Below are 21234 nucleotides of genomic sequence, written 5' to 3' on the forward strand. Positions count from 1 at the left end.
TATCATTCACAGAGCTAAAGTTTATACTCATCATACTAGACGCTTACATCCTCATACACACCCACGACCCAGCATCTTTTTTGTATATAAATTACCGTCGTAAACTTGTCACGGCTTAGTTTTACGTTGGCCATTATACATGAATGTAATCGAGTGAGATTTTATTTTATTCTTGCAAATATAAGCAAAATGGTATCACAAATTGCGTCTTCTTCGTCACTGTCAACGAAATTAACCCTCCTGATTGCCATCCTCGGTGTTATTTGTTGTTTTCTTCCGTGCAACCACATAACAGACGCAAGGAGGACAGGACGGGATGGCAGGGTATGAACCTCACATATAAACAAGTATCATAAATATTTTGTCGTATACTTATTTACAAGTGAGTCAGAATCTTTGGTCAAAATATTTCACACAGGTGATGCGTCCCACCCACAATCATCAAGAACATGAACAACAGAAAGAGGTGCCCATTGTCAAGTCCACGGTTGTTAACGCCATCCCCATTACACCCAACAAATTGGTCAACACGCCTCGACGTCGGAAGGTGGATGTCAAGATGTTCAGAGAATGCGTCTTTTTCCAATACTGTACTAAGGCTCAGTGTTTCCATTATGGACGATTTGGCAACTGCAAGTGATTATGTCTGTTATCTAGGCTCTGTGTGACCACGGCGAAACCAAATTCTTGCAATGATCTCAAATCCTTAGGATAATTTTAGCCGTAATTTAGTATGGGGTTGAAGTGCACCAAACCGTGTGCACGAAAAATTTCCTAGTCCCTAACACCTAAGGCTGGAGCAGAATTTTTTCAAAAATAAAGTAACCTAAACTATTTAAGATAACCTAACCCTAGGAGACAATTTGACGCTAATCAAATTAATTTGGTTTGGTGCACTCCAACTAGTATGAGCATATATATAGTGCTAAAATTGTGCACCCGCGGTAAACAAGATGCTTGTTAGATGTATTACAAATTGTAGTAAGCGATACACTTTAATTTATGTAGAATAAAGGAATTAATTTTGAGAGTTTACTTTGTCTCATTTTTCTCATTGGATGACTTTTGTCAAACACAAACTCCTCTTGAGTCCGAACTCTGTCACATATGTATGCACAGCACATTGTCACGCACAACTCGAAATAATATTATTTATAAGATTTTAATGTTTTCATAAATCGGCATTTACAAATATTTTCAAATTAATTTAATCATTAATAAACTCGTAATTCAACTTACAAAATCTTGAACTTTATTTCACTGCTGGTGACCGCTGTATTTATGGATTCTTCCATCATTTGCATCCGAGATGCGCCGATAAATTGGAATTCGGTAAAATTTCTTATGAGGCTTTTGGTGTTTACACTTTACATACTTATTATGTTGATTGAATAAATTTGTAGGCAGTAGTCCACGGAAAATTCTCTCAATATGGACCTATCAACGAAATTACCCTTCAACCCAATACAAATGGAGACAGAAATCTTGTTATTGTTGAATTCGATTGCGAAGAGTAAGGGTTTTTTACAATAATAGCAGTACTCATGCATTACAAAAGGGTCGTTTAAAAATTATTATGTATGTTAACGTTAACGACACTAATATATATTATTTGTGTAGGGATGCCGCAGCAGCTGTCCGCGACAACAAGGGTTCAGCAGAGTATAAAGTTGCCTTCTATCGTTCTAACGTTGACAATAGTTTCGAGACAACGATGACGGTGGGTTCTACGCCAAATTCTACTGTCAACGCTCCTCATCTCGAAGTCATCAATTGTGCCAACGATAATTGCACAAACCAGCTCGTTGTCGAAGGTACAAGTATGGAAAAGGTCGTGGCGGAGTCGAGGGTTTATTGTTCGCATGAATGTTATTGTGAATTGCAGGATATGCAAGGGTATTCGAATTATACATTTATTTATACATTAAGGCTTACCCTCAAGCTCGGAGGAGTGAATCGGGTTTGGAGCAATATCCCAGTTTCAACCTTCTCTCTCGCTTTGCGTAATGCATTGTAGTGCCTATCTCGAAACTTCGCATCGACCCTGTGGGGGGGAGGAGTCGACCTCAGGGTTCATAATAGTGGAATATGTTGCACTCGTCTTTCTGCGTCTGATGGTATTTTTTTCAAATTTTTTGGACTCGCGCGAAGGGCTGCAAATGGTTTACCATCAAGTAATGTAACCTTATGTAGACTGGTAAACCATTTGCAGCCCTTCGCGCGAGTCCAAAAAATTTGAAAAAAATACCATCAGACGCAGAAAGACGAGTGCAACATATTCCACTATTATGAACCCTGAGGTCGACTCCTCCCCCCCACAGGGTCGATGCGAAGTTTCGAGATAGGCACTACAATGCATTACGCAAAGCGAGAGAGAAGGTTGAAACTGGGATATTGCTCCAAACCCGATTCACTCCTCCGAGCTTGAGGGTAAGCCTTAAGAAGGAGTTGAAATGTTAATCTATTAATTTAGAAAAGTGAAAACTGAGTTGTGCTTTTATTTATTTACATTTTAGAAGAGTGAATATTTACGACAAATGGATTGCTTCGTTGGGAAGGAGTGGAACGGGATTGCTCAAGCACCCAAAAACATTTGACAAGATTGTGATAAATGTGGATCCTGATGGTGTCCGAAGAATTGAACGCCACATGTGAAATACAATTTAGAATGTTGTCCTACATGCATTAAAGTTTTAAGAGAGAAAAATCGAAAATGAGATTTGATTTACATATAAAAGAGCATAAAGTCTCGCTGTCTTGAATCTTATGTGTATTATGTAACAACTCGTTGGCATCTCTATGTAAGCAAGCAAGTAAAGTACACAGTTCATTCATCTGAATACTGGATAAATCATTATGTTCATTTCATATATTATTATTATGCCAAGTTGCATTCAATTCAGCTGTTTGTAAATTTACTAAAGTTGTGATTACAACTTGTAATTAACTGTGACATTATTGATCCTTATCAAATCAGTCAGACACCTGACACCTGCTCTTTTAACTTGTGATTATGTAATATCTGACAATCGCGTCAGTATCATTGTGCAGTATAGACATTCCAGGCAAACGGCACACAAAGTTTTTAAAAATGAGTCCCTCGAAGTCAACATTGGATTTGATAAATTATCATCTCGTTCCTCCAGTTTTTCTTATAGTTTTTACGGTCGCAACTCAATATTTGTCTTATAATGGCAACCCATCCAGAAATTTTGAGCTGTGGTTTGTTTTAGGAAATTCATTTGGTTGGAAATGTATTGCTAGTTTAGTTGCATGGGCTCTGATTTGGCTCTGGTTACCATCAAAAACATTTAATGGTCCAACGACGTCTTTTGGGTACACTCCAGTTTATCAAGTAATTTTAAGCACGCAATTAATAGTAATTGATTTGAATTGGTTTCTTTGAGTTGGTTTCAATTACTAATTTCGTTTATATTTAACAGGCAAATGGTGAACTGTACTACTTCATATCTGTGGCTGCTCTGCTGGTCATATCTTTTGTGCAACCTAGCATATGCGTCAGTATTTATGAAAACTTTGGACCAATCTTAGGAGGACTTAATATTTTGGCCTTGTCCCTTTGTGCCTATCTCTGGATCAAAGCAAAGCTAAAATCTGACGAGAAAGATCCTTACCTGCTTGATAAAGTAAATTAATTCAATTTTTACTTAATTATCATTGTTAGCCAGCAGAGCAGACAAATTGTGGTATGATTAATGATTACATTGCGTATATACATTACCAGAAATATCCTGTCTTGCACGAATTCTATCGAGGGATGGAGTTGCATCCCAGAATTCTTGGGGTCGACGTAAAGCAACTAACAAATTGTCGAATTGGAATGTAAGAATATTTTATTACATTACGTATGCAATATTAAATTCTAATCATCATTTCTCTCTGAAACTGAATTGAAATGTAATCTTAATAATTTTTATCCTTTTTTATTACAGGATTATGTGGCAGTTGTTGATAATTATATTTCTGATTGCTGGGTGGCAACTTCACGGTTTTAATGGTGGACACTTGGTCAACGTTCTTGTAAGTGTCAATACTTATTGCATAGTTATTCATACATAATTAACTACACAGTGATGTTAATCATGGATTGAGTGCTCTCCAAACTAATTGTATTTATCCTATAACAGCTGCAAACAATTTATATTTACAAGTTTTTTCGATGGGAAACTGGATATTTCAATACTTTAGACATTACCTTGGACCGCGCCGGGTAAGTTATGCATAAAGTTTTAAGAGAGCCGAGTTAGATTTTAAATTTCTGAACTTCTTAGCTTAAAGTTGATTCAATTTAACGAATGCTGAATTACTTACAATAAATATTTTTTGTTTGTAGATACTATCTTTGTTGGGGATGTTTGGTCTGGATTCCATCATTTTATACATTTCATTCCTATTTCTTTGTCTATCATCAACCAACTTTAGGCTCTTTGGCCAATATCATGATCTTCCTGTTGGGATTATTATCCATTTATTATAATTATAATGTTGACAGACAAAAAGAATTGTTCAGAACATCGTTGGACAAATCGGTTAAAGTATGGAAAGCAATTATAATCGTGATCACGTTGATCATCAGATTCACAATTTTCCAAATTCTGAAAATAAATATATTTAGTATTACGATTTCATTTTCCCTTAGATTTGGGGTAAGCCTGCCCAATATTTGAAAGTGGTTTACAAAACAGCAGATGGAAAGCAGAGAGAAAGCAAGTTGTTGTTGTCTGGGTGGTGGGGCGTGGCTCGCAAAATTAATTACACATTTGAGCTGTTGGCTGCCTTTCTCTGGAGTGTCCCCGGTGGGTTTGTGTTCGGAATCTGGCCGTTTCTATACTTTGCATTCCTGCTGGCCCTCCTTGTTCACCGAATTTATAGAGGTGGGTTCATACATACGTAATTAATTGCTGGTACGAAGTTATGGATTTTGAAACAATTTTATTTTATTTATGTTGCAGATGAATCAAAATGCCTGGACAAGTATGGGCGAGGATGGAATGATTATTGCTTAAAAGTCAAATACCGGTTAATTCCATATGTATTTTAAGATTTTAGTTATGTAATTAGTTTTTTTCTGCATTCATTTTATTTCAATTAAATATTATTGAATCAAGTAGTTTTCTTTGTCTGAATCTGTCCATAAGCTCGTCCTTGTTTTCTTCCCCGTCTGTCAGGATATCTTCTTTTAGTGTTTGGGATGATGTTCGACCCTGGTGAAACAGGGATTCCAAATACTGATATTAAACCTCGGGAATTGCGAACTAATTTCCATTCGTGAGCTGCAAAGGCCGAATTGAACAATTTCCTATAGATTATTCCAATTATAAAAAAACAGTATAAAAATTCATACCAGTTCCAGCAAATGCATGGATGAGTAGTAAAAGCAGTACAAATATGCAACAAAAAATATTTCCGTTTACTTTCATTTTTCTTGGGCCAACATAAATGTGCTGCTGACCAGTAAAACTATTGAAAATATGGTCTGCTTTCCGCTTTTATAATATGAATTGTGTGCTTAGATTATTTCACCTTGTTAATGGTTACATTGCACGCGAACTATAGGAGTGAAAAATTATACCAAGAAATGCATAACAATAGGTGACGCATAACATTATTCAAGAGATCCATGATTCACAAGAATTTGGTAACAAACATCATCAGGATTATTTTAGGAGGATTGCGTTTATTACTACTGTTTCGATTCTTGCGACAGATTCAATTTACTACACTTAAAACAACTGAAAATAACAATATTTTGTCAAAATGTCTGATACATATATATATGCAATGAAAGCTGAGTTTTACAAGGATGGTTAAATATATACCTCGACTGTTTACAAAGAGTTGCCAAATAAATTGGATATATACTTGAGAGAAGTTGCTGTTCATATTCCAACTTCGAATTTATAGAAGGTAGTATGTAAGGACATAAATATTAATGACTTATGCGTTTTGGTACGATGATTCACTACCATTTAGTGGATTTGGAAAAAGGTTAGGGTTATTTGGGTCTTGTTGTCTCATCATCTGTATTTGTTCGTCCTGTAAAGACAATTAAATTACAATAAATATAATTTATGAATAATTACATAATTTTTAATCATTCTTAATTTTTGGATTTCTTACCGGTGACAAAGGCCTAAATTGATCTGCCGCAAGACGACTAAACATGATTCCAACACCTTCAATCATGGCGAGAAGGACTCCTCCGATCAGAGCACTTCCAGCCATAGCACCCACGCCACTCCTGGCTGCAAGAATTCCTCCAGTTGCAGCTCCGCTGATGATTGCATTCCATGGATCCTCCTTCCCTCGAATCTTGATAAGGGTGCAATCAATAGTGGAAAATAAGCCTCCCCAGACCGCAAATTGTCCTCCAATCACTGGAGCTCGTGCTTTAATTGCTGTTAAACTGCCTGTGAACCGGTGGGACATTCCTGCAGGAGCGTTTCGAAAGCCTTTTATTGCTTGAAAGAGAGATCCGCCAATAGCACCCATTGCAAATGCTCCACCGCAATCGTCAACAATCCGCCATGGACTAGAACAACATAATTTACAAATTAGAATTTATTTTTTGAATCTCCTGATTAACCATAATTATATTTATAAGGTCTTACCAGGGTTCTCGCGCGTACTCTTCCATTGCAGTTCAGTCTTTATTTGAAACAATTCTTTTAGAAAGAAGGTTGTCCTCTTCGGTCAAGGTCACATTAACCAATTATGAATTAAGGATTCTATTAACCAAATCTAACTTTGCACTTTTCTATTCGAACAATTGTGCCCTTGAAAATTGTGTACAGATGAACCCCGTAGCACTATACACACGACACAATCGATGAAAATAAATAAGGACTAAAGATAGTGGAGACTATTTAAAATGAAAATTTGTAATTTGTGTGGCGAAGATGGATGCACATGGGACGACGAGAGGAAAAAGGAAGGGTTGTTGCATCACTCGGTCTTCTGCGGGCTTTTGGAACGGCGGGGCGAGTTGAGAAACTTTGAGACTTTCGTCGCATCGAAAGTCTCAACTTTCTCACCCATCTCATCCGCAGAGTTGTCTTGTCTCACCCTTTCACCTCACCCCAGCTCATGCGTTACTAATCCCCGTATTACATTATGCATGGTTTGATGAAGTATCGAATTGAACTGTACGTCAAACATTTAGACAAATTCAAATTGAATGAATCTCCTCGCTCGCATAATGCGAGTCGCGTCATCATGAATAATTCGAAGCATCCTGTAACAACAAAAGCGGGTAATTTCACGCGTGTGCTACCGCATTTAGCAGTTTTATCATAGGCGGTGGCTGACAGAGGAATATTTTATTCTCCAAAATTTTCATATCCCTGGCCTATTTGGTGCGAATCTCATTATCAGAGTTGGACATACACATATTTGTCCAGTGCAGGACGCAAGTCAGAATAAATGAGTCTGCCAAGTGATGTACAATCATAATGAATGTTCCGCTTTATCCAAACTCATTTCCCGTGGTCACTGCCCATGTGCAATTTTGGGTTATCATAACATTTATTGCACTTTACTCGGCTTTGTAGGCAAACATGATAATGAGCACACACAACTCGTTCCTGTTTTACATATGTATAAAGAACACAAAATTTTCGACGTATGTAAAATACTTATGGCGTAATGTATAATTCAACTCAACCGACTTCTCGTCACCTGTCTAATAATGTATACACCTTGTATGCTTAAAACGTGGATTTATGCTTATGCTGCTTGTGAATGAGATGTGCCAACTCCATTGTTACTCTCGCAGGTTATTTTGGCTTTCCATTCTTACAATAATAGATCTAAGGTGAAGCAGGGGATTGGTGAAAATGAAAAACTCTGCTCTCATTCGTTTCGTACCACAAAAGGAAAAGGGGAACCGATGAGTTCGTGATGGGCAAGCTTTTAATACGACGTGTGTATGTGCATGACATGATTGTGTTGCACGAAATACGTAGCTTACATTGGACGAATGAGCAGCACCACTTTTGCCGAAGTGGTTGTTTTGTTGGTTGGTGGTTGGATAATATTATATAACAATGCGTCCTCCAACCCTTTAGCAGCGAGAGGATGGTGGATGGATGCTATGTGCGAGATAAGACCAAGAAGACTCGCCCAGGTGTGGCCTCAAGGCGATTTGCAGTTGCAGGCAGGTTGGCTTAATGACGACGGTTATTTACATGTGAACCACAGCTCTTTTTACAGGTAGTACACGGAATGTTGTGTGGTGGTTAAAAAACACAACAGACAGACTTTGAGAGATTGCTGCTAAATCGGTCTGTTGCGTTACGCTGCGTTGATTAACTAAGTTTAGAAACAGTTAATTAGAGGAATCTTCATGGCATTCTTGCGTGCGAGATTTCCGGTCCCCTCTCTCGAGACTCTGCATATTTAACTTTTCTTGAAGCGAATCAACCCTTAGACTGAATTAATAGGGTGACAATTGAACAAATAGAAAGGTTTCCTACTAAAAAATTTTCTCGACGAGTTTTATTTATTGCCACATTGATATTTTGAGAGTATTATTGAAACTATCAAATTGAGACGTACAGGATGACGAGCTAAGCGAATAAAAGCCCGAGTTGATATTATGAGCATACACACACATGGAAAGTGAGTGAGTCACTGCTCGGGGTACAGACAAAATTTCCGGCCCTGATGTCACCATCAGGAGGCTACGATAAGCCACAGCCTTTATAGTTCCAGAACTCTTGTATGTTTGCAATATAATAATTGCAGAACAAAAAGGGCTGATTAAATCATCTTTTATACCCTCCATTGTGATTACTTGAGATGATTATGTGCGTGAACATGCAGAGCAACCACTATTTGCGTCTTCGACACAGAGCCAAACAAACTGGACACAATAGTATCGATCTCAATACTACTTGAGCAAGTATTTAAGTGGGATTGGTGGGTGTATTTATTGATTTAATATACGCAAGTTGAGAGGAAAATCGAAAAAAGGAACGCTATAGAAAGAAAGTGAGAAACCAAAGTGGTGAACTCGTAAAAAGACAGCAATGTGAACCTCTAGCTCTCTATTTCTGGAGACTATTAAATGAAACCTGTGCTCTCTGAAACAAAATATAGTTAAAGTGCTTTAAATTAATGATACTGAAAACTAAGAATATAAATACAATGAAGGAGTCAAATATAATCTCAAATAGATTATTTTCTGTAACGTTGCACTGGACATGGATCTTTGTGGTCGTAACATTGCTCACTCCTCATAAAGTGGTACTTAGTCAAAAAGTCCCCTTTGCTCAGCATTATGACGAAGCTCATAAAAGTCGATCTCCGGGAGAAAGCAACTCTTCACAAAACAACTACAGAGGAAATGGCAATGTGCTTTACAATAATAATTCATCTAGTTCAAGTGATCACAACACCCGGTATCAAGATAAAGATCTACGAGATTTTCCTGACCACAACTCCATCAATTGGCTTTCACCAAATCCATTCGCCGTCCCCGGAACCGGTAGTGATGCGGTCAACAACAGACAAAGTACTAACAACAATCCGTTTCAAGGTGCAAACAACAACATAACCCAATATCCAACTAATCCAAACGATCCTAATTATGGACGACAAAACAATAACAACCTTTACAATCAGAACAATCCTGCAACTTGGCCACAACAAGGAACGAACAACCCTTCGGGGAGTCAGAACAATAATAGAAATATTCCATTTCCCTCCAGTAATGACCGACAGAGAAATCCAACCAGTATGAACGACCCCTTTGCATTTGATCCCAATCGATCCCAACTTGATCAGTATGGTCGTGAAAGGGATCGAGGAGGCGTTGGGGATTTTAATGTTAATTCTAACACCGTTCCAGTTGATGGGCTCGGAAATCGGAGAGATGAAGACAGTGGAGGAGTCAGAACAGGAAGTGTTGATCCAAGAATTAATATCAATCGGCAATATAATAGTCCTACCTACACGGATATTAGGGAGCGAACAACGCAAAACCCCAGACCTTTTGGGTTTGGTCCCGACGTGGGACCACGATCGGGTTATCCAAGCAATTATCCTGGTTCATCAATATCTGACGGTAATACCCAGCAGCAGCAAAACAGCTCTGCCTCCTTCTACCCTGGAGGTTATCCTCAAAGTGCTAGTGGCAATTACCCCTCTTCAGGAATTAATCCTTACGACAGAGTCGGAGGTGGTGATGGGGCAGGTGCGTCGTATGGACAATCCTACCCTAAGGTGGGATTAGGGAGTGGAATTGGAACCACGTTTGACCACACGGGAAGAAGAAATATCCCTCCATTCGTTAACTATCCTGGGAGAGGAAATTTTGACCCCGGTTATCCCAATGTTAACAGTTGGAATGAGTACTGGACTACGACTACTTATAGACCAACTGCGCCCGGTGTTTTGGGCCGGTGGAGGACCGATTTGCAAGGGCAACAAAGGCCAGAAGATATTAATCAAGTCCCACAATCTGTATACGTTATGACCACATTTGGAAGAATTCAGGTGAGACTAGTGCAATGCGAGTGGTATCATTTTTGTCGTATGCCTGTTTATGATTTCCCAGAAATCATGATTGACAATTGTTTTATTTGTGTAGGGGTTTAAAACTAAAATTTACGACGGACCTTGGGTACCTTTGCCAGCCCGACCCGGCATAGCCAACGTCGATAAGGTCAAATCAGTTGTTTCCTCATTTGTCGGGATCCCTTATGCCAGAGCGCCCACTCATGAGGGCAGATTTAGGCCACCGGTAAGTAATATATAGTAATAACTTTAACAAGTACTGCACCTTATAAATTATGAATATTTGTAATTTATATTTGTTTGTTTATGTTATGTAATATATGTAATTTATAATTTGTTTATGTGCTTATCACTTTTTCAGAGGAGTCATCCTGGTTGGCAACTACATCAGGCTGTAGAAGTTCCTCCGGCATGTCCACAGCCTGTAATAACACACAATTATAAAAGATAAATTCAAGTATAATTACAATTAATAAAATTATAATTGGTTGTGATGTTTTACGATAGGCGAGATTTTTTGGGCATTCTGCCGGAATTATTCAAGTGCATGAAGATTGTTTATTCTTAAACGTATACTCTCCCGACGTCGGTTCAGGTGTCGAAGGGTATGAAAATTTTGAGTCAATAAAGACGTAATAATAATATGTCAGTTATATGGGTTCTGTATGGTGCAATTTTGTTTAATTCCAGAGCTCCATTTCCGGTTATATTTTACATTCATGACGGAGATTTCATTCACGGAGCGTCTCATCAATTCCCACCACATCAATTGGTGGGGTGGTATAAACTGGTCGTAGTCACGGTTAATTTCCGACTCGGTAGTTTGGGTTTCATGTCAACCGGCGACGAACATAGTCCTGGAAATTATGGAATGTTGGATCTGACCATGGCCCTCAAATGGGTGCATGAAAATATTCATAGTTTCAACGGAGATCCAGAACGCATCACCTTGGTTGGCTTGGGCTCTGGGGCTGCGGCAGCAGGCTTGCTCATGGTAATTATACTTACGAGTAATATTTTATTACGTAGCTTCAAGGATTAATGCAGTTTCCAGCCTTATACATATGATCATCCATGAGCTATGAAACTTTCGCTTCTAAAATCTAATAACCGCACTTTCTTCACAGCTTTCACCACAAACCAAGCAGTTGGTTAAAAATGTAGTGGCACTCGAAGGCGCAATGACAGCCGATTGGGCAGCTATTGTTGGTAATTGCAATTATTCAAAGTTTATAAATTATCCAAAAATCAAAATTCAGTTGAAGAATAAGATCTTTTAAACTAACGTTCCATTTAATATCATTTATTTCTACAGATCAGTACAGAGTCCAAAATACGACACAGCTATATTCCTTTAAGATGGGCTGTTGGCAAGATTTTGGTAAATTTCAACTTTCACAAAATACACATTTCTACGATTTGAAGATAATACTATTACGGTTCTTGCAGAGACAACGTCCTGGAAAATGGTCCAATGTCTTCGCAGTCGAAGTTGGCAAGAATTGGCAAATTTGGAGTTGGACGTAAGAATTGTCATTAATAAGAAATCATTTCCTTGCACGCGTTACTAGTCATATAAGAGAAATGTAATTTATTATATTATTAGCCTGATGTTGGAACTTTTCCCTGGTCTCCTGTGGTCGATCGCACCTTCCGCGTCCCGAAAGATGATTATTTGAACGACTGGAAAGAAGAAGACTGGCGATTTCTGCCCGACACTCCACACAATCTTTTAAAGACTGGAAACTATCCTTTTGTCAAATACATGACCGGCTTCTCTCGACAGTCCGCTGCTGATCTACTCTTCGCAAACAAGACTATTGCCCCAAATTATGTGGTTAGTCGCGAGTGGTTTGATGAGCAAATTAACCTCTGGGTGAAAAAATACAACTACACGCTAAACCCAGAGGGTGTTTTTTCCGCCATTAAATACGCTTATACATACTGGCCAGACCCAAAAAATACGACACATTTAAGAGAAGAATACATTGACGTAAGTTTAAATAATAATATTCATATTGCGTATGTAGAGGTGATATTAATTAACCTCTGCATCTTTCCAACAGTTCCTCTCGGACGCCCTTTATCGAGCTCCTATTGATGAAGCAGTCAAACTGTTGCTAGCTCGTGGGATTCAAGTTCATATGTACATGTTAAATTACACGCTCGAAGGGCTTCGCCTCCCGTTTTGGAGGGAGGTTCCTCGTGGGATGGAGTACTACATGCTTTCAGGAGCACCCTTCATGGACCCTGAGTTTTACCCTGAACGCCTTCGTGTCGACAGATTCGCTTGGACTGAAGGTGATCGAAACATGAGTAATTTTCTCATGACTTCGGTAGCAAACATGGCTTATTATGGACAACCAACGCCGAGGGAGGTGCTTGGCATCTATTGGGAAAGAGCTACCCCAGCAGACTTGAAAGTGAGTGAATTTAGCTTTAATTTATTTCATTTTCATAGTCATCAATCTTGCATAATGAAATAACAATTAATAGTGCCACGAGGGATGGAAGTTTATATTTTTGTGTTTATTCTTAATTCATCATCCGGCAACACAAAAATCCAATAACAATCATAAATATAAAATCTGTAATCACAACCTTGCTAATCTTACTCTTTCACCTTTTCGAACATGATCTCACAACCCCAGAATTTCATAACAAATTCACGAATTATCTTCCATGAATCTGGACCCAACAGACTGAGATTCGTGCACTTGTTTGATGAGAAACACTTCGATGAGTTGGGGCGAATGGGATTCCTCAATCCAAGAAGATAAGCAATAAAGCCAGCAATATGGAGGTGGGCCTCAAATCGTTCCTTGTCCTTATCGTCACATCGTCCAACGAGATAACAGGTCGTTTTAACATGAGAGGGGGGATTGTGGCGCAGATACTCTCCAAGTCCGTCTGTTTTCCACTCTCTCAGTCTGTTGCTCAAGTCCGGATCTTCTCTCCAACCAAAGTAGACCATGTTGTGACTCATGGCGGCGTACAAGTAGGCCTTGCCCTTTATCTTCTTGTTCTCTCCTCCCACTCCGACCAAGTATTCAAAATAAGGGAAGACACGAGCTATCATCTCCTCCTTAGAGAGTGTTCTTCTTATCTTGAGAGCCATTCCCAATTGATTCAGTCCTCCTTCTATCAACAACTCCATACCATGAGCAAATGGGATCGTGTCGTCCAAATTCTCCATCTGTCCAGGGTTTGAAGCGAGTTGTTGAAACATTCCAATAGTCTGGGGTAGAGTATGATGAACATATTATTAAGAATGTTGAGAAATGCTTTGATTTAGGGAATAATAGTTTCACATACAGTGGATAATGCAAAAGTTTGGAGAGATTCATCATGGGAGGAGTAGTGAACACGAGCGATTGACCTCGGAATTGGGGGAACGGTGCATCGTTTGCGATAATCTTTCCACGTTTGTACTCCTTGCAATGAGTTTGTAAGGCGGAGTTCTGCCACATCGTCTTTCTCTTCATTTGTTGCTCCCAATTTGACCGAATGTTGCATGGTCACATGGCGTTGGATGAGAGTAGACCTCGCTGAATAATCCGTCGCTTTCAGCACGGAGTGGATGGTGACCCCGGAGTGGAAGTGACACTTTGGCAGGACGTCATTCGAAACCGTACCAGTATATGAATAACAACCTAGCGGACAGCACCAAATTGATAAAATTTTAATTATTGTTAATTACAATTATCATAGTCAGTAATAAATAGTATACCTGGTTCAGTACAAAGTCTGTATGCTATATATAACATTCCGTCTCGATTGGAGTCCGTTGTCTTCTCCAAGCATAGGTGGACCAGTTTTGAAACAGGGGATTTGTGGATGATGATCCTCCATTCAGGTCGGCCAATTACTGGCACTCGTCCCCCCATCTTAAAAATTGCCTTAAACAATGTCTCCCTCTGATCCGCATCGAGCATGTCGTAAATAGGGGTGGAGGGTCGCGAGTCATCCGATTCAGCAGAAATTGAGTGAGCTGGAGAAGTAGGGGGGAGTTGAACACCGGCATAGTGAAGGATTGTTTGTCTTAGTAGTTCAACTCCATCCTCTAAAACAATAAATGGAGTTAAAATTTGACATAACTATGCACCAAGAAATCATGTAATACTTTGTATGATACCTGTGTTGATACTACCAACTAGTCCTTTTGACCCTTTGTTGTACCGGATTTGGAACTCTTCTTTAAGTGGCTCATCTCGCACAATAATTCCCCTTCCAGCTCGTCTGTCTGTTTCATGTACAGCAACCAACGCCTCCTCCATGGGAGAGAAAGTCCATTCAACGGGACGAAAAGCATTGTCCTTACGGGCCTCACTATTTTTTGACGACTGTTGTCTCTTCGACTTGTCCATTGTTCCGACCGGATTGAGCTGACCTACTGGTGCGAGTAAGTTCTTTGTGGTCTCCACATCCAAATCACGTGCTGGAGCAGGTCGTTTGGCCCTTTCATCACTCTGTCGTTGTCGGTGTGTCCTATGACAAACAAAAAAATGATTCCATTAAATTGGAGATTTGAACAATCAAATAATCGTGGTACAATAATTAACCAACCTAGAATCCTCTTTAGTTTCGTCATCGCCTCCTGAACGGCAATTTTCTTCTTTGGGGTCGGTTTTGATTTTTTAACACCGGAAGGACCAGCTCGCTGCTTTGGCGAAATTGCAGCCACCACTACTTGTTGTGATGACAACTTTTTAAATGGCATTTTCCTCATAGGACGACTAACTGCCTCTTCTGAGTCACTACTACTACTACTACGACTCGTCGCCATGTTTCAAAAGGAGCAAAAAGCGAGATACCAAAGATTAACAAATTAAAATTCTGTCAGGAAAATGCTTAATTTTAGTCCGAAAGAAATATATGATTTGGATGGCGGGTAGAGAAAAAGGGGATTACTGAGACGTATCTGAATTATGGTCTTTTCATTCTGTTTCAGTACTTGGCCTTGAATGGGACCAACAATTCAACAATACAGAGAAATTATCGACAAAGGGAATTGACATTCTGGAGCGAGTACATGCCCTCGGTTGTGGGACATTTAGTGGCCACATACCCTCCAACAACAGAATATTGGTAAGTGTGTAATTAATATTCCGCTAGGTTTCTAAGTATCTGCCTATAACGATATGTTCCTATTTTCATACAAAATCGTTCTTTTTTGCAGGTGGTAAGAAGAGAATTATCACACAAAAGGCTGACGTATCTTAATAAGTTTATGCATATATCAGTCACCTTATGCATATTTTTTAAAACCATTCAACGGTAATCAAAATTTGATTAAAAATTACAGGGAACCCAACGAACCTTTACAGATCGCATTTTGGTCAGTCAGCGGCATATGTCTCATTTTAATTGTTGCCCTTGTTGCGTGCTGCTTGTTATGGCGCACTGCAAAGAAACAAAGGGATCGAATATATGATGACTTGGGATTGGGCAGTGAGCCGCTTCGGATGGGGTCAATGGGTAAGCCATTAATTATGAATATCTGACATTGGCTTAATCATCACTACAGTAGCATTACAAAAATCCTAATCATGGTATCCGACGATTAACAGGAGGTGATGAAATGAGTGAATATGCTGAAACAGTGAAAACAATCGATTCGATGGATTCTGGAAGACTGAAATACAGCCATCGCCCAGACCCTCCCCAGCAACACCAACAACAAAGGTTTCCGCCGGCATCCTACTCCACACAATCCACGGTACACAATGGTTCTCACTTACGGGACACGAAGGACAGATTTCATGTTCCGATCAAGAAGGCAGGAGTCGAACGAGGAGGAAGAGAAACGCCACAAACGACAGTGTAATTGCATGGCTTCAAACCAGATTTAGTAATGTCAAATGTTAGTAGCGACGCCTAATTTTGCTGTCTGTAAATAGGAGCCAAATGGATTTGATAGCGAGGGAAAAGTAATAGGTTTTAGAACATCTTATTGTGATATTTTCGTATTTTTTTTAGTATATTTATCATCAATTTGTACTGGTTACACACATGTACTGCATATTAGAAATAGGTGGGGAACATAGGATAACCGTCTTAAGTTAAATGCTAATACTTTTATGCTCTGCCTATACCCAAAGATCTCACATTAAAATGCCAATATTTCCAACATTTTTTATTCTGTGTCAAAGTATACGGAACTGCAAATTTGGAGTTGGTAAAATATTAGTGAACAAGATACTTTTTGCCACGCACGTGCATACGTGCACTACAATATTGCACACAAATAAATAGAACAATATTAGGGAAAGCCACCCTTATAACTTAATTTTATCAATCAATCTTATTGTGCCCGACCCACACTAATTTTATAAGTATACAAGTAAACAAATATTACTATAAAACGGTGACCATTTTTACACATGTGTTCAAATCTTGTAGATATACAGGAAGTGTTGAGTTTAATTTACGATTGTTTGTATCACAGACAAGAAGTGAAATGTTAGTTAATATGAACTGTCTCTCTAAAAAATATACAATTTACCCTGAACTGAAGGAGCTTCGACTATACAAGAATTAAACTTTACATACTTAAAATGAAACGTGAAAATTTGTAAACGCATATAGCATACGTTCCAAAGCATATAAAGTGCATACCAAAAGATACACTAATTATTATTACAATAATAATATAATACTGATGAGAGAGAATTAAAAATCATCTCTTTCTCAGTCCGAGGAAGACAAATTGGAAGAATTTTGCTGCTCTCTTCCATCCCTACGATTCTGATACTGACCACCACCACCTCTTCGGTCATGATAGGGTTGCCGGTCACTACTCCCACTTCCACCTTGACCCTGCTGATAAGGACTGTCGGATCTCTGCCATTTGGACGACCTGTCGCCTCCGCCACCATTTCCCTGGTCGTAATGACGCTTCCGATTATTGTCGAAATGACCACCTCCACCTCCTCGTCCACGTCCCCTTCCGCCATGAAATTGGCGTGGTCCAACCCAAGGATGAACGATTGCTGGAGGCACTAAGGTTGACCCCATTTCTTTGGCAAAGTCAGGATCGCCTTCAGTGTAGCGACATGCAATGCTGGGTATTTGTTCCAACTCGTGCAACAGAGCAATTTCATTGTCTTCCTCGGTAAATTCTGCTTCATCTTCTTCTGTAGTAGAGGAAGAAGAAGACAGGCTTCGACTTGCCGTTGCTTCAAAAAAGACGTTATATATATCATCGTGTAGAAATTATATATAGACGACAAGATCAATCAATATATGGATAGAATAATAATTACCTGCTTGTTGATTAAATTTCGAACTCATGGTGGTTCAGGGAGTTGATTTTCTTGGAGAAAATAGCGAGTGTTGGATGAAATGTAATTGCACCGCCACCTCTTCCGAGGCGACGAGAGATATTTTCATTCATGAAATTGAGGGTTAGACAGAATATCGCCGGTGGGTCTGGGTGTGCCAAATTGTTGATTTTTTCGTTATATGGACCATAATTTATGACAAAAATATTTCAGCTTTCCGGGTTGAGTGTTTTACTTGAGATATTATGTCAAGTAAAGGTATCTAGTTCATTACATTTTTTTGATTTTTCATACTATCTTTGCTCGTTTCTAATGGTGTGGAGAAAGTGAAAGTGCGAAAAAGCACTACTGATACTCGATGGAGTAAATGCGAAAGAAGTTCTCTAATGCGAAGGTCTACTAGTTTTATTATTTTAGTGTCACCTTAACATTAAAGTTTTTGAATTGAGTCAGATCAGATCTAATGAGGCTGGCCCTTGTCTAGCTTTCTGGGGTTGATGTCATATAGGATCACTTGTGGCGAAGGGATGAATTGCTCTATTTGGAAATATTTGGAATGTACATTGTTTTGCCGCATTATTGAGAATGAGGAATAATTATTCTACAAAGTTTAAAATCTTACTCGTCATGCTGCTGTGGGGCGGAATGTAGTAAAAATGCGAAACTTCTGCGCCTGGCTGATCATTGTAATTTGGTTCGGGCCCATTCGAATTTGGAATTCCTTGGTCAAGCTCAACCAGTTGAAAATTAGAATTTTCTTTTTCCTGTGAGATTTTGGGGAAAGTAGTGTCGCTATAATACAACGAAGGATATTTTGGTGCCAACAAAAGAATCGCGACAACGATTCCAAAAGCCGTCAAGTATGCAGCAATTACTCCAACTGTATGTTAAAGGAAAGAACAACTTTAACAGATTCGCCACACAAATTTCCCAGTCTTAGGAATGTAAACGTAATGTGACCAACCCCAAATCCAAGCTGTTTTGCTGCAGCGTTTACGACTGGATGTTCTTGTACTCTCATCGTCAATACTTGACTCGTTTCGGATAAAGGAAGGGGTTTGATTTTGCAATCTATGGTCTTGATCTCCATAAAAATATGACCTCTTGGTGAAATCGTCTTGACTTGTTGGACTCCCTGTATTTTCCTTGGGTTTAGGTTCACGGTTGAAATACATGTTGTTTTATGAGAATGCTACTACGAACTGCAAACTACAAAACTAAATTGAAATTTCATTTCAGTGTTATGTATGTAACTTACACACACGTTTCCAGTTGAGGAACAGGAACTTCATGCATGATAAATTTTACATAACAATAACATTAATATTCATAATTCACAAGGGAAAGTTTCATTCATCATGGACATGTTTAATTGTACTGATTAGACGGAAATTGTAGCGTTGGATCATTTAAATCAGCTCTTGTAATGTGCCGTACAAAGCCCATCATAATTTTTCGTGAAAGCTGAAATTCTGAATTTCTAGTAGCGCATAAATTATTCATAACTTCAAATTTAAAAGAAACTTCGGTAAGCTCATGATTTTGTGTGTACACTGTGCATGAAAATGTCTTGGCTTCGAACAAAATCAGTTTGTGAAAAGTTCAGTAAATATGTATTAATTATTATGCTTTGGTCACATTTTTAACTTATACATTTACCGGTCTTACCTAAAATTGAATACTTCATCAAGAATTTGTTATACGTAATATGTTATGTGTCATACATGGTTATTTATGTGGTGTTTTGTGTCAATAAAATACCGAACGATCCTGTTCACACTTGCACGATGAGCCAAAGTCGAATTTCTGATAAGCTAATCATATCAAACAATAGCCGAGTCATCAATCTTCTTTGTGTGTTTAATTAGTACAACGTACAATATACCTTGCATGCATATAATACTAAGGGATTTTTTTACAACAGGCAAATGAACTTTGTGAAATTACGTGGCCATAACGAAAAAAGCAACTACACGTTGTAACCCATACGTTATGGAGTTTTTCATCATTTCCATACGTCCCCTATTGGAAAATTCAAATAACAAAGTATTTAGCAACTTATTTCCGGTTTATGGCTGCAGACGTATTACTAATTGAAATTAATTAATTAGGCAATCCTTAAATGCCGATGAACATGGTTGATAATAATTAGTTGGACTGGTTCAATGTGAAGATTAAAGGTCTTGCTGTTTCTACAAAAAAGTGAAGGAGATTAATGCATGATGAAATATTAAGCAAGATTTCGGATGATGCCAGATTGTCTGGTGTACGTAATGTAATGCAAATCGTAATTTAAAGAGTAAGTTGAATCATGGCACATAAACATGTCATTTCACGACGAGCAACGAGATTATATTTACATACAAAGCTCAAATACACGACCAAACAAGGATGGTTTTAGCTCTTTCCAGTAGAGTAGCAAATGTCTGATTAATATAGAAATCATGTATGAATTGGAATCAGAAACGAGATGATATCACTTTTGCAAAACGACATTCAGATTCGCAGCTTGCTGAGCTTTTACATTATTATCTATTAACATGTGGGTATTAACTAATTTTGTTACCATTGGTGGATATTTCGTACGTATTGTATGCATTTAAAGTTCAAGCTCCTCTCACAAAAGATAACCCAACTACATTTACATTACACAATTAAGTAAGCGAACAGAAAAAAGTTCAGGAATTGATTTTCCATGATTCTTTACTTTAATGAGGCGATGCAATGTACATACATATTTATGCACCATGTCTAAAAGTGTATATTTGTATGAAAGTCAATTCCCTTTCAACAAATTGCCATTCCCCAAAAAACCTTAGTCAGCAGTTCCATCAGTGGCTGATAAAGTGCATGATTTTATTAAATGATATAAATTCTGCACGCGATTGCTAAAAAATAATGTTGATGACGATAATGGTATTGAAATATTGTTTACCAGGATGGGTTGGTTGTGGTGTTACTTATTTATTGTGCAATTACCAAATTATTATTTACGGGAATATTGACCCCATGACTTTCATACAAGGATGTGCTTTCAATATTAAACAGATTGTTCATTTGTTTCTATTTATACAAAAATTATGTTAAATGCTACTCCCAATTTAATTCGTTATTATTTACTAAATATTAGTTCTTCCCTCACTTCCGTCATTTTCCACAAGTGGCAGGGTTGGAAATATTCAAATTCAATTTTATAAAACTCTTCGTCTTCGACATCGGATCAATTAAACCACCCACACTTTGGTTTAATTGCTACATACACCTTTCAATAATGCCATTAACAATTAATTTTATAAGCGATAACAACTTTATTGCTATTTATGGTCGAACGTCACCAGCTTGCATAATGAGAGGGCATTGTGTATTTGTCGTTCGATGGCATTTTTTGGATTGTCATAGACCACGTTTTATT

The 21234-nt window shown here is 38.4% G+C and overlaps 6 protein-coding genes across 7 annotated transcripts; 3 read left to right on the forward strand and 3 right to left on the reverse strand.

Annotated features, from left to right (window-relative positions):
• Positions 1 to 74: 74 nt before the first annotated feature.
• Positions 75 to 2762, forward strand: LOC110847207. The gene is made up of 5 exons (XM_022094096.2): positions 75 to 324; positions 419 to 1332; positions 1404 to 1513; positions 1621 to 1896; positions 2517 to 2762. The coding sequence occupies exons 2-5, from the start codon at positions 1282 to 1284 to the stop codon at positions 2653 to 2655; spliced, it is 576 nt and encodes a 191-aa protein (XP_021949788.1). The 5' UTR covers positions 75 to 324; positions 419 to 1281; the 3' UTR covers positions 2656 to 2762.
• Positions 2763 to 2943: 181 nt separating this feature from the next.
• On the forward strand, positions 2944 to 5424 carry LOC110847206 (7-dehydrocholesterol reductase; the record flags this gene model as incomplete). Its single annotated transcript, XM_022094095.2, has 9 exons — positions 2944 to 3166; positions 3234 to 3355; positions 3444 to 3647; positions 3746 to 3843; positions 3954 to 4041; positions 4149 to 4231; positions 4355 to 4556; positions 4661 to 4895; positions 4974 to 5424. Coding segments are annotated over 9 exons (1344 nt in total), but the record flags the coding sequence as incomplete, so codon positions are not given.
• Positions 5425 to 5678: 254 nt separating this feature from the next.
• On the reverse strand, positions 5679 to 6966 carry LOC110845986 (mitochondrial import inner membrane translocase subunit Tim17-A). The gene is made up of 3 exons (XM_022092562.2): positions 6633 to 6966; positions 6142 to 6553; positions 5679 to 6057 (listed from the first exon to the last, which is right to left on the reverse strand). Exons 1-3 carry the CDS (start codon positions 6656 to 6658, stop codon positions 5959 to 5961), a joined length of 537 nt encoding a protein of 178 aa, XP_021948254.1. The 5' UTR covers positions 6659 to 6966; the 3' UTR covers positions 5679 to 5958.
• Positions 6967 to 8172: 1206 nt separating this feature from the next.
• On the forward strand, positions 8173 to 17102 carry LOC110845852 (neuroligin-like protein glit-1). Of its 2 annotated transcripts, XM_035849330.1 has the most exons (14): positions 8183 to 10518; positions 10613 to 10765; positions 10901 to 10963; positions 11047 to 11144; positions 11230 to 11533; positions 11667 to 11748; positions 11855 to 11920; positions 11989 to 12062; positions 12146 to 12532; positions 12606 to 12962; positions 15491 to 15629; positions 15844 to 16017; positions 16110 to 16362; positions 16440 to 17102. In XM_035849330.1, the coding sequence occupies exons 1-14, from the start codon at positions 9139 to 9141 to the stop codon at positions 16471 to 16473; spliced, it is 3564 nt and encodes a 1187-aa protein (XP_035705223.1). In that variant the 5' UTR covers positions 8183 to 9138; the 3' UTR covers positions 16474 to 17102. The 2 variants fall into 2 exon arrangements, with proteins under 2 accessions (XP_035705224.1, XP_035705223.1); XM_035849331.1 differs by lacking the exons at positions 16110 to 16362; positions 16440 to 17102 and having other exon boundaries at positions 8173 to 10518; positions 15491 to 15627; positions 15719 to 15849.
• Positions 13048 to 15468, reverse strand: LOC110845853. Its single transcript, XM_022092376.2, has 5 exons — positions 15106 to 15468; positions 14675 to 15027; positions 14270 to 14602; positions 13855 to 14192; positions 13048 to 13777 (listed from the first exon to the last, which is right to left on the reverse strand). Exons 2-5 carry the CDS (start codon positions 14904 to 14906, stop codon positions 13151 to 13153), a joined length of 1530 nt encoding a protein of 509 aa, XP_021948068.1. The 5' UTR covers positions 14907 to 15027; positions 15106 to 15468; the 3' UTR covers positions 13048 to 13150.
• On the reverse strand, positions 16657 to 17956 carry LOC110845854 (splicing factor U2AF 65 kDa subunit). The gene is made up of 2 exons (XM_022092377.2): positions 17805 to 17956; positions 16657 to 17717 (listed from the first exon to the last, which is right to left on the reverse strand). Exons 1-2 carry the CDS (start codon positions 17830 to 17832, stop codon positions 17230 to 17232), a joined length of 516 nt encoding a protein of 171 aa, XP_021948069.1. The 5' UTR covers positions 17833 to 17956; the 3' UTR covers positions 16657 to 17229.
• Between the last annotated feature and the right edge of the window lie 3278 nt (positions 17957 to 21234).

This window comes from Folsomia candida, unplaced genomic scaffold (genome assembly GCF_002217175.1).
Source record: "Folsomia candida strain VU population unplaced genomic scaffold, ASM221717v1 Fcan01_Sc003, whole genome shotgun sequence".
Classification (NCBI taxonomy): Eukaryota; Metazoa; Arthropoda; class Collembola; order Entomobryomorpha; family Isotomidae; genus Folsomia; species Folsomia candida.